Consider the following 12,724-nt stretch of genomic DNA (forward strand, 5'->3'; position numbering starts at 1 on the left):
GAGAAGGCAGGCTGGGCCACTGCTACTCTAAGGTCTTGCAATAAAGCGTGAGTACTTAGTACTAAGAATTCAGTACTATTTACCCTGAGGTAAGAGAATGCTGACTCTTAGCCAGGGTTCAATATAGGCCACCCAGGCCCCCAGGAGACATTTAGCAATGTCTAGAGACATCTGGTTATTGATTATAGCTGCAGAGAGGAAGCAGATAGAGTTTAGTGGGAAACACTGGTGTCTTCTAATACACAGAATAACCCACTGTCTCTCACAGCTGTATCCATGTCTCCCTACACTTCTAGTAAGAGAGGAATTGCTTAAAACAAGCTGTACTGTGAGAGCTGATGGGGTGGGCTTGGCTACAGCTCTAGATACAACTCAAATTGACCCCAAATGCACACCTGGCACCTCTGCCTGGCCACTTTCCCAAATGTCCTCTCTGAAACGATCCTGGCATCTCTGGTGTCCAAAGTGAATCCACTAAACGCCCAATAACCAATAAGACCACACCCACACCGATGCCCTTCATCTACAGTGGAAAGCGCACTCCACGGGGAACAAAGCAGCGGGGTGTAGCCCACGCCTCTTTACCTTCCTCAGAAATTGCCTCAGCCAGCTGCCAGGGGGAAACCGCACTGTGAGAGAACTCTCAACTGCGGCTGCAGTTTCGCATGGAGGCTGAGCTGTGGGCAGGAGGTCTGAGCAGCAGTCCTTCTGGTGGTGCAGCCCGTGCCTGATGGTTCTTTCAACTGCCCCGTTACTCCCCTGGGAAGGACACAACCCTCATGAGGATTGATGGACATGCTTGTACAGAACATGGTCATATTACACTGCAAGATTCCAGGGGCTGCATAAAATTACTGGCTGCTCCCCTCTCAGGACTTTGGCTTGCAAATGTTTACATCTCTTAAGATGATATAAAAGAAGATTTCTCAAAAAAAAAAGTGATTCCCTGACACGAAATGCCCATGCATATACACACGCATATGCTTTTCCACATGGAAGCTACAGGAAAGTGAGTGGACAAAGTGCAGGCCCAACGCTCGGCTATCATTCCTAACAGGGCTAGGAGGCGTTCTCAGTTGTGACTGGTAAGACACTAAAGTGGGGATGCAGTGGAAAACCAAATCCCAATGCCTGGAAACATCTCGCTGCAAACAAATGGGAAAAGAAAATCTCCCTGGCGCCCTGAATGCTGACGTGGCTGGAGACCTGTGGGTATGAGCAGACACCCACTCACTATAAACCTCTGGATTTGAACCCCCTTGCCTAGACTCAGGAGAAGCAACTTACCTTGAAATTTTACACAATCTTGATATTCAAAACAAAAATATGATCCCAAATTTCCCTCAGACATAACCTCCTAAAAACTAACTACTCTAAAGACTAGAAAGGAAAAAATACGAATGGGTTGTTTCTGGCAGCGCCCCACGGCTGTGGGTGGGTGAGCGAGCGAGTGAGACTCACCATCCTCCATGTCCTCCTCTGCGTTGCTGTGCCCATCACTCAGGGCTACATTCCCATTGATGACAGGGTTCTGAGTAATTCTTGGTGGGTCATCTGTATCTCCAGCTTTAAGGAAAAAGAAGAAACTCATGAGCTGATCTTCACAGTTGGACTAGATGCACAAGAATATGCTTGATAATTTGTAGTCACCAAATTCTAATTGTAACAATAACTCTTACATTTACTAATGCAAGTTTTCAAAGTTTGAAGGCGATCGGATATTGGCCACAACGCATGATAATCTGATAATCTGGAATTAATAAAAGGACTAGTATATATATGATGCTAATGTGTATCATTTATTTACTCTTATTCTGTAATGGCTGATGACTTAAGATTTTAGAGCCTTTACATAATTGATTTGGAAAGTCATTTTGTAGTAAGCCTCCTACTAATTAAAATGTAATCCTCCAGGGTCCTAGGAGAGCTCTTGCCTATCATGCACAAAGATTCCTGAGTCCCATACCTAGCACTGAAAAAAACAATAAAAACCCAGGAACAAAGAGATGACTCAGAGGTCCAGAGGTTAAAAGGAGTCACTGCTACCTGGGCAGTGGTGGTGCACACCTGTAATCCCAGCATTTGGGAGGCAGAGGCAGGCAGATTTCTGAGTTTGAGACCAGCTTGGTCTACAGAGTGAGTTCCAGGACAGTCAGGGCTACACAGAGAAACCCTGTCTCGAAATAAACAAAAACAAAAAAAGAGCATTCACTGCTTCCTTAGAGTACCTGAGTTTGGTTCCCAAAACTAACATGGCAGCTCACAACTGCCTGTAACTTAGTTCCTAGGGATATAATGTCTCATCTAAACTGCTGAGGATACCTGTACTCAACGTGTACATGCGCGCGCGCGCGCGCGCGCGCACATACACACACACTCCCCAAAAAAATCTTTGAATGAAAACTTTAACCATACAGACTATTTTCTTGATTTCTAAACATTTGAAAACAAAACTGAGTAGGAAACTACGGTTACTTTTGGGTTTGTGATGTTCAGACCACAGATGGAGTCAACACATCTGGCTAATCTTGGGGTTATATCGGTTCCTGCACACCATTCCAAAACAAAATTGATCGCAGAAGCAAGTCAATTCCACAAATGCTGCCTTCTGGTCCAGGGGCTTTGCTTTTTCCCTGCCACTACAAATACCCCTGGAGGTCATGGGTCTTCCTACCTGAAGGAGGCATGCTTTTCTGTGTGCTGGACCTTCATAACCCCAAATCTTACTGTTACTGGGGACGGACGCACACACACACACACACACACACACACACACACACACACACACGTTCAGAACCATGGACAGAGCTGTTTCCCATGCTGTTTGACTCTAAGCCTCCAGTTGGAGCATAAAAACTCTCCAAGAATCCCTGCTTCCCCATCTCTAAAATATAAAAATTAGACATTCATCCATATTTAGACAGACAAATTTAAGATCACTTCCAATCTCCACAGTTTACTAATACGCAATTGTATTAGAAAACTATGTCTAAAAACAAACACTTTTTAAAAACTGGCCCACAATGCCTTGGATAAGGGTTTGAGGGATGTGGAAGGCTGGGGGTCTTTAAAGGACATCTTCTGGCCTGTCTGGAACTCACAATAATACCTGCCTTGGGCCCTAAGTGCTAGTCAGGTGACAAACCAATGAGGTTTCAAATGACAAAGGCTCTGTAGAAGCCAGTGAGAATCTTCTTGGTGATTTAACTAGTCTAAATTTTCTAAATAATGAGCATAAGAGCAGCAAGGCAAAGAGAAACTTGGTACTTCAGCATCTCTTTGACATACATCTATTCCCCTCAACGACATCAAATCACCCTTCAAAGTTTTATAAACTTTGAAGCATTTTATCAGTATTGCCTGTGTTCAAAAGGGTCACAATACAACTTTTCCACATATACTATTTCCTTAAAAATGGCTTTATATGCAAACCTCTCCCTGTTACTGAGCAGAAGGGCTGTGTCCAGTGCAATAGCTCAGCCCTGGTTGAAGTGCAGCTAAGCAGCCCTCCTACTCCATCTGTGAAACGCAGTGGAAGGAGGGACCAACTCTCAAAGTTGTCCTCTGAGCTCCATGTATGTATCCACCAAAGCATATGCACATCTGTTTTTTTCTCACTGTCTCTCTCCCCCAAACCAACACAGACACACAGACAGACAGACACACACGCGCGCACACAAAAATGTAAACTGGGCATGGTCATACATGCTGAAATAGGCAGAGCATATCATTCACTTCCCTGACAATTCTCAAGTGTGTGAGGACCTATTCCAATTTGACCCTGATCATCTGGGACCTCACAGGATATTAAGTGACCAGTCTGTTGCAAACACAAGTTTGGAAGTGTTAGATCCTAATTCTCTTCAATTACACCTAGCAGTAGTCTGATCCCATAACAAATGCCTTTAAACACAATTTATGTCAAAATACCAACCTGACAAATCACTCAAAACATCCTTCTAAATTACAAGCATCCTGAGACATTAGTAACTGAAGGGAAAGGTCTGCTTTTATTCCACTAAAATCCAAATATGATAAAATCATTCAGATTGCAGCTACAAGAGGGTGGTTTCAGTTTTGCAGGAACTGAAAAGGCTGTTTGTTGAAATAAGCTGTGCTTGAGGAGAGAGTGCTTTTCCAGCAAAGTTATGTTGCAAAAAGAGTTATGGCTCCACATGCCACACCTGACACACAGTGGTCGGATAGTGAGCAATTCCTCTGGCCGCCGTGTCGGACTGAAGGGAGCGTGACTTCACAGCTCTTGTCCCCCCTGCCCCCCCACTAAAGAGGGCTGATCTCCAGCTGGCAGATGCCAGGGGGAATGAGTAGGGAATCCTACAGTAGGGCATTCTCCAGAGCCACAGCCAACTCACACCCAAAGTAACTAACCCACCCCAGGGAGACAACTAGGCGGGGTGCCTATAAAATGTCACAAGTCACTTGCTGGTCTGCCAGGTGCAGGAAACTCAACCACAGAAAGCTAAACAACTGGCCAGGCAGCTCAGGTCCATCTCCCAGGACTAAATATTCAGTGTGTAAAGTTATTCAAGAGCATTTAAAATGTAAAATAGGGTAATTCTTGGGTCAGAATAAGAACTATACCAGAAGACTGGTTTATAGTTCATAAATGGGTTTCCCTCCTGGGTTCTGTCCTTCTGAATGGGTGAGTGTAGTCAGTCCTTCACCAGTGCATAATGTAAAGGCCACAAACAGACATCATGTGTCTTCTCACTTTCCACGTTTTATTTTGGGGCTGAACAGGACTCTCCCCTACTGCACTAGACTGACTTTCAGGATCCACTTTCTCAAGCCTGCCCTGACTCCCAGCCGAGCTGACCTGTGACCACAGGGTCACAGGTGCATCGTTTTACCCGGGCTCCAAATAAAGGTCTTCACACTTGCCCAACAAAACAGAGAATTCACCTGCTGAACTCTCTTCCCCGCCCATAGTTGGAATTTTACAAGAAATTTAACATTATTTGGCCAAACAAGAACCCCAGTATTAGCCAGGCAGTGGTGGCGCACGCCTTTAATCCCAGCACTTGGGAGGCAGAGGCAGGAGGATTTCTGAGTTCGAGGCCAGCATGGTCTACAGAATGAGTTAGTTCCAGGTCAGCCAGGGCTACACACGGGGAGACTCTGTGTCTCGAAAAACAGAACACACACACACACACACACACACACACACACCAGTATTAACTTTCTGACACACAACCATCACAAATAATGAAGAATCATGGGGCCAACAATGACAAGAAAACAGTCCCTGGGGCTGGGAGCTAGCTGGCTCAATGGTAAGAGCACGAAGCCAGCAGGAAGTTCGGGCGCAATTCTGAGCACTCCCTCTCAACAACCTCCAAACCTCCCAACCTTTATATGCCCAGCATCTGCAGAAAATAAAGCTACTGTCATTCTAAAGTGTCACTCAGAAGAGGGTACATCACTTTTCATCATGGTATTAGGTTTAATTTTGTGTGCTTATTAAAAGGCAAAAACAAAACAAAACAGCAACAACAAAACCCCACTTTTTTTGAACCACTCCAGCTGCTTGAGCAGTTATAAAAAGCCAAAATAAAGTTCCTCCTCCTTACTGAGGTGGTCTGGCTTCCTGCCACCTACCTCCATTTGTGATGTCATAACAGAACTACTGTCTCACCACAGAACACTTGCCAACTACTATGGAAATCGGTAGCATTAACTTAGCACCTCAGTCTCAAAGATACTAGAGCTCAAAGGAATAACTTCATGATTGCCTAAAAAGGATAGAGCAGAAGACATATTCAATATTCCAAATAAGTATCAAAATCTGCTAACCAAGCATCTTGTGAATTCCACCACCATGTGGTGGCCTTGGCTGGAAATCTCCAGCTCTCTGGAGCCCTAAGCGTCTCTTCACTTGACCCCACTTCAGACTCTTCAACTTGTGGTACAACCTACTACACCGAAACCCCCAGTACTACAAAGCAGACCACACAGAATCCAGGGGTCAATTCTTGGGTCCTGGGCAGGTCACACAAGACAACTGCACGCCTTCATGCCCATCATTCAGTTCTATCTGCATGGTTTCTCTTCTCAACCCACAGAAACTTGATTCAGAAGACCACTTAATACCAAGTATTTAACAAAGGGAGAGGTGGTGTACAGCTGAGCGTTAGTCCTTGCCTAGAGCATCCATGAGGCCCTATGTTCAACTCCAGTACCAGAGAAAGAAAGTGGGGAGAGATTTTGAAGGACAGGGGCACAGAAATGGACGAAGACAGGGAGGAAAGGAGGTAGATTAAGGGAGGGGGAGGGTATAGATTATTCTGCATATATATATCTCAGACTGATATTACTTAATCGACAACCCCAATCATTTGAGAGGTAACTGAGCTCTGCAGGTACTGGTGTGGAAGTTTTCATTCACCTTCTTGGCCAAGCCTGTAGTTCCCAGCCATGTCTCATGGCTCTGTAGCCCAGGGAGTCTGGGGGCTCGAGAGAGAAGGTTCTGTGTCCACAGCGGAGTGAATGCATAGAATCTCCAGGAGCTATACACCCCAACATTCTTTTTTTTTTAAAAGCATCCTGCAAAATTCTTGTTTTAAGGACAAAAACAAACAAAAAACAAAACAAAAACATGCCGACAACTTTCTCAATTGAGACAAGGCAAAGTGAAGATGTGACCAGTAAGAGGCCATTTATGGGAACACTAGTGAAGCCACAAAAGCAGCCTTACGAGGCGTAGGGTAGTCAAGTCAATGCCACATCTGTGAATGGATGGAGATTTAAAGGTAATTCCTTGCAGCAACTCTGAGACTTCTCTGTAAATCTCAATGACTCCAAAGTTTTAAAATAACTAAGTCCTCAAGCCTAAGAAGCAAGAAAAGGACTGAGAAAATTTTACCATGCCTTAGGTCTCAAAAAACTAAAGAAAAAAATTAAAGCTTATAGAGTTCAAATTCTCTCTCTCCTCTCTCTCTCTCTCTCTCTCTTCTGTGTAGGGGTGGTATATAGGCCTTGTCAAATACATGAACAGTTCAGAGACTAACTGAGTTGATCTTTTCTTTCCCAATGTGTGGGACTCAGGATCAAATAAATGCAGGCAAGGCTTGGTAGCAAATATCTTCACCCACTGACTCCCTAACACAGTTTCCCACAGCAAACAAGTATAATAGAAGGGAGCAGATACCAGTGGGCTATGGAGACAAGGGGAAGTCTTGAATGTTTGGGGTCCCAAGGAAATGTGTGGTGTTGACATTTACAGGCCATGTCAAAGGTCACAGCCTCAGGCTCATGGAGCCCATACCTCCACAAGCAGTGAGGCTAGGAGGGATGGCAACGTTTTCCAGCTTTCCTCTGATCTATATGCAGATATTGATAGTGTATGCAGAAAATAGTCTCCCCATTTACGGCCTTCAAGTCTGTTCCTCTACCTACACTAGCTAAGCCAGCTTCCTTGACATTCAGCTGTATACCATAACCTGCTTTCTTGATTCAGCCGTGTGTCTGTCTGCCCGCCCATCTGTTTCCCACCTCTCTGAAAATAATATACTGTATATACTACATACACTGAGCTTCTGGGATGCTCCCATTCCTCCAAAGCACCCAGTCCACCTCATCTTAGCTTTTCTATGAGTCTGTGTGTTTATCTCTTTTCCGCCTTCCTTCACCACTCCCTTCAGGTATGCATGCCCCTGGCTGTGTTGGACACACCAGTGGGAGAGAGCATCTATCTGGGCTGGAGCAGAGGCAGTAAAGAAATCTGCCTGTAATCCCAGCAGGCAGATTTCTGAGTTCGAGGCCTGCCTGGTCTACAGAGTGAGTTCCAGGATAGCCAGGGCTATACGGAGAAACTCTATCTCAAAAAAAGAAAGAAAAGAAACCCTCCCAAGCATTTCATTAACCAAGATCATGGTGATGCACCATGGGTGGCACTGGGAGGATAGAGCAGGAGAGTGGCAAGTTTTAAAAACAAAAGCCTGACAGAGGGACTTAGCAAGAGAGTGAGCACTAGCCTAGTGTGTTCCAGGTATGCAGGTTCTCAGTAATAATTACAACCCTTGTTTAATGACAGAACCACAGCTGACCAGTCATATTTGAACTGGTGGGAAGGCTAATCAAGTCCTTTAAATACGGACAGATGCTTTTTTAAATTGTGTACTGAGCCAGGGCTAGGGGCTCAGTGGTAGCGTGGGTGCCAAGTGCGTGTGGAGGCCTGGCTTCGTACTATGGAATCACATAGTTCGGAGGTGGCCAGCACTAAAGGAAGGTGAGGGACCGAAAGCCAGTCTAGACTATGAGATTTCAATCACAAAATGCAAACACTGCAGAGACTGTGTACTTTTCTCTTGGTTTCCCCTATTGCAAACAACAAAATTAGGTCCTCAGCCATGCGGTCCAGAAGCAATCCACCAATCCTAACATAACTCAGCACTTACTTATTGTTTGATTCCATATGTTATCATCACACCTGTAGATTTGTATCCACAACCAGAGAAAGCAAAAAAGATGAATTCCAGCAGAAGGGTCCTTTAAAAATTATTTGTATATGCGTACTTCCCTCCCCAGGTCAGAAGCCACATCAGGGCATCAGACACCTGGAATTGAAATTACAGGTTGTGACCTGGACAAAGTGGGAACTGGAAACAAACTCAGGTCCTCTAGAAGAGTAGCAAGCACTCTTAACTGCTGAGCAGCTTTTCCATCCTATCTGTTGTTCTTTTATAACCATAACCTGGCAATAATTAATCTCTTTGATTTTACACTGGGCATAGTGGTGCACATCTTTAACCCTAGCACTCTGGAAGTAGAAGCAGGCCAATCTGAGAGTTGAGGTCAGTGTGGGTTCCAGTCAGGGCTATATAATAGGACCCTGTCTCCAGTCTCCAGGGAGCAGGAATATATATCTATGGGGGTCCTCCCTAACATTTCAACAGTGTTGCAGAAATGCTCTACAGTATGCAACAATGTTTCTTCTCACTGCCAGAAGGGATGAAAAGAACACAGTATGACCCTTCTGCTCATCTGTGGGAGTTTTACAAATAAAGCTACCCTGGGCATTTGTTAAGATCTAGTATTTATTTTGTAATTTTGAAAGATGACAGCTCTTCTGTCCTCCGGGCTCTCTCATGTTTGCACACCCAAAAATGCAGTGAGCATTTTCTCCTGAAAACAGCATTTTTACACTGCATAGGTGGATCAGTCACTGGCTGGAGATGCGGATGCATACTTATTCTAAGGACAAGGTTATCTGGCTTTTCTGAGTTAGAAGTTTAAGGTATCTTATTTTGGCTTTTTGGCCACTTAGAATGATGCAACACACAGCCTGGTCCTGTACTTTAGTCTGCAGCACTCTGTTTCAACACCAAGGAGTCTTTTTGACATCCAGAATCAGCTAGCCCCTTTTCTACACTGATAGCCAAGAGCAGAACTTAGAGCACTGACCACAGGACCAACCTGCTAGCAGGAAAGTAACCAAAGGCAATGGAGAACTCTGGATTTTAAAGTTATGGAGCCTGCACTCAGCATATGCCATGGCCATAGAGAAGATTCTGGAGATCACAAGGCAGAGTGAGGTGAGCAAAACCTGCTAAGAATAAGCCACAGCAGGTGGGGATGTAAGTGACAGGGACAAGGGCGGTACAGAAGAAAGGCAGGCAAGGCGGGAGAGAAACAGAACCACAACCACGACCACGATGAACTCAGTCACTGTCTGCGAGCTCACTCCCAGCAGCTTTCCGAGGGATGGAGAGGAAGCCACTCACACTATGCATGGCCCTGACAGAGCCCATATATAATCAGGGACAAAGTAGTCAGTACTCGGTGTTGGACCTCTGTCCTGGCCATCAAAAGCAAGAGATCCCTTCTAAGACACTAGTTCTGCAAGTCTAGGTGAAAACTGATTAGCCTGCCCTTCCCCCAACCCTGTAACCGTCTATTTGATATAAGTGCCAATTAGTCCATGAATTCCTTACAAGATCTCACCGGCATTAAGATTGTCTCAACTGACCTCATGAAGCTAAAGTGGTGTGACTTGGGTTTCTGCAAGGGTCCACAGCTCCAGGCACCAGGCCAACAAAGTAGGAAGCCCACTTCAGGGGCCACTGCCCACACAGGTTTTAAGGCAGTGGAGCCTGAAAGCTAGAAATAGGCCCTATCTTACAGAACATCTCAGTGGTCTAAAAGAGCCCTGATTTAAATTAGTTACATGAAAATGAAGCCCCAAGGAAAGACACACGTAATCTCTACTCCTTAAATAAAACTGGGGCTTTCGGTTGAGCTTTATCATGTAACAATCTGTTCCCTGGAGATCCTTATTCTAATGTGTGTCTTCCAAACTCTGGTCTGAACATCACAATGGGAACTGAGACGTGCGGAGTACCAAGGAGCTGCTGACTACACCTCTCTTCCCTTCCACAATACAGAAATGTGCTAAACTGTGGTGTGCCCCAACTGCTATGGGGGGTGAGAGGATCATAGTACACATGAAACAGGTACACAGGAGCGCTAGGCATTGCCTGCAGCAGCAAGGAATAGCCAAGCGAACAGAATGCCCAGTAGCACACAAGCTGTCCTCCATAGACAGGGCATTAATCCCCTGAAGGACCAGAAGTTTCCCTCTGACCCTTCTGGCTCCCTGCTTTGGGTGAGTTTTTCCAGTGAGTTTGTAGCCTTATAAAACCACACACACACACACACACACACACACACCCCAATACCCAAAGCACAACTAAAATATTAGCTAAGTCAAGACCCTCCTTGGGTAGCCCTACAAGCTGTATACGGGACAGAAGCAACCTTTCATACCTGGTTTCCATTCAAAGTCACTCAAAGATAGGCCAGCTTAAAGGGTGAAGTTAAGAGTAAAAGGGATGTAACAAAACTTCCCAACAAGAGGCTGGCGAGATGGCTCAGTGGTAAAAGCAGCAACTGCTCTTCTAGAGGTCCTGAGTTCAATTCCCAGCAACCACATGGTGGCTCACAACCATCTGTAAAGGGATCCAATGCCCTCTTGAGTGTCTGAAGACACAGCGACAGTGTACACACAGACATAAAATAAATCTTTAAAACAACAAAAACTTTCCAACAAAAGGACCTATAATACTCGTGGCTGAAGCAGGAGGATGAATGAGCTACACAGAAGACTTAATCTTCAGAAAAAGCTTACAAGCAGATAAAGTGATGCACTATAATCCCAGACTTGGAAGGAAGATCTCTAAATTCTAGGCCAGTCTGGTCAACAAAGCAAGTTCCAGGATAGGCAAGGCTACACAGTGAGACCTTTTCTCAAAAATAAACAAACAAACAACAACAACAAAAACAGATAATGTAGAGGTTTGGTCTGTTGCTATGAATTGTGGTACTAAGTTCTGTACCTGAAGGAAAGGTCTAGGGCTATGAGTGAATTCTCACACTTATCAGCTTTTGTTGTGCAAACCTTGTTCCTTGATTTAAAAACTACTGATAAAATAAAGCTGGCTACTACAGCCAATACTGGAGGATCTAGAGGTAGGTGTTTGAGTTACCGATTGTGGATGAAGAGAAGGGAGAGGAGGGACCAGACAAAGGAGGTCCAAGGACAAGAGGTGGACCACCAGAAGGGAGGTGGACCATGAATACAGGGCTGGGAGAAATAGATAGCAGTTTGGGGTATACTGGGAGGGAGGCAGCCAGGCCAGCAGTTAGAAAAGTAGATTGCATGTTACCCCCAATAATTATCATAGCCAAATAAAATAAAGTCTGAGTTGGATTTATTTGTAAGCTAGTAAAGTGGTGTTGCTACAAAATATATAACCAAGCATGGTGGCACATTCCCTTGATCCCAGCACTCAGGCAGAAGCAGATACATCAAGGCCAGCCTGATCTACAGATTGTAACCAGGGATGTTACAGATAGAATCCTATCTCAAAAAACTAAAAATAAACAAAGATAACTAAGCAAAGGTTTTTTGTTTGGTTAAGACTTAATAATCTCTAACATGAAATCTAAATTAATTTCTTTTTTAACACTTTCATCATAGGATGCCTGCCTCATCTTTAGCCACACAAATCTCCACTATGGCAGGTTTCTCTCCTTAGAGTCTTACCCAGCATCCTTTCTTTTATTTAAGGGTTGGAAACTTAAGTGTCCAGATGTACTGTGAGAACTTTATAGCAAAAGAGGCCCGGAAGCCACCCCTGGCAGCAAAGACTGAGCTTACAGAGCAATGGTGAACTTACACTGGCTGTCCATAGAGCACATGAATACTAGCCACTGAGGTCAAATCCCCAAGGAGGTTTATAGCGCTCAACATAGCAAACATGGTCACCTAAATTAAACATTTCAGCAGTGAATGACAACAAAAACAACATACCTTGTGAACAGTGAATGATGATGAAATTCTGTGATCTCAGGAGGCGGCAAGACAATCATCAGAAGTTCTTGGGTATACAGAGACGCATTAGGCCAATCTATGCTACATAAGGTCCTGGGTGGTAGAGGCACAACCAAGAGGAGCTCAAGAAAAGACCCAGTAGAGCAGCACCTGCTGGGCAATCATGAGGCCAGGAGTCTGGATCCCAGCATCAGAGAAACAAACAAGCCAGGCAGGCACATAAGTGCACACTGTGTAATATCCCAGTTGCCCTGTGGGGGAGGAGACAAACAGCTCTCTGGGGCTTGGTGGTTTTGAGCCTCCATGAGAAAATGCAAGAGCAGGTTTAGAGAGATGCCTAAAAGGAATAGACAGAAACTGATAGAGAAATGC

General features: G+C 44.8%; 1 protein-coding gene across 2 annotated transcripts in view; it reads right to left on the reverse strand.

The window, feature by feature from the left end:
• Positions 1-12,724, reverse strand: part of Usp7 (ubiquitin specific peptidase 7) — a 50,531-nt gene that overhangs the window by 25,830 nt on the left and 11,977 nt on the right. Inside the window, exons 1-2 of one of the 2 annotated variants that reach the window (XM_052195557.1) lie at positions 1,462-1,559; positions 586-759 (exon numbers count right to left, since the gene is read on the reverse strand). Coding sequence is in view for 1 of the 2 variants with exons in the window: in XM_052195556.1 (XP_052051516.1) it covers positions 1,462-1,566 (105 nt within the window). In the remaining variant the exon portion in view is untranslated. Of the gene's footprint in view, positions 1-585; positions 760-1,461; positions 1,567-12,724 lie in introns of those variants that run through there. The other variant, XM_052195556.1, reaches the window with a different exon arrangement.

The sequence above is a fragment of the Apodemus sylvaticus genome, chromosome 10 (genome assembly GCF_947179515.1).
Source record: "Apodemus sylvaticus chromosome 10, mApoSyl1.1, whole genome shotgun sequence".
Taxonomy (NCBI): domain Eukaryota; kingdom Metazoa; phylum Chordata; class Mammalia; order Rodentia; family Muridae; genus Apodemus; species Apodemus sylvaticus.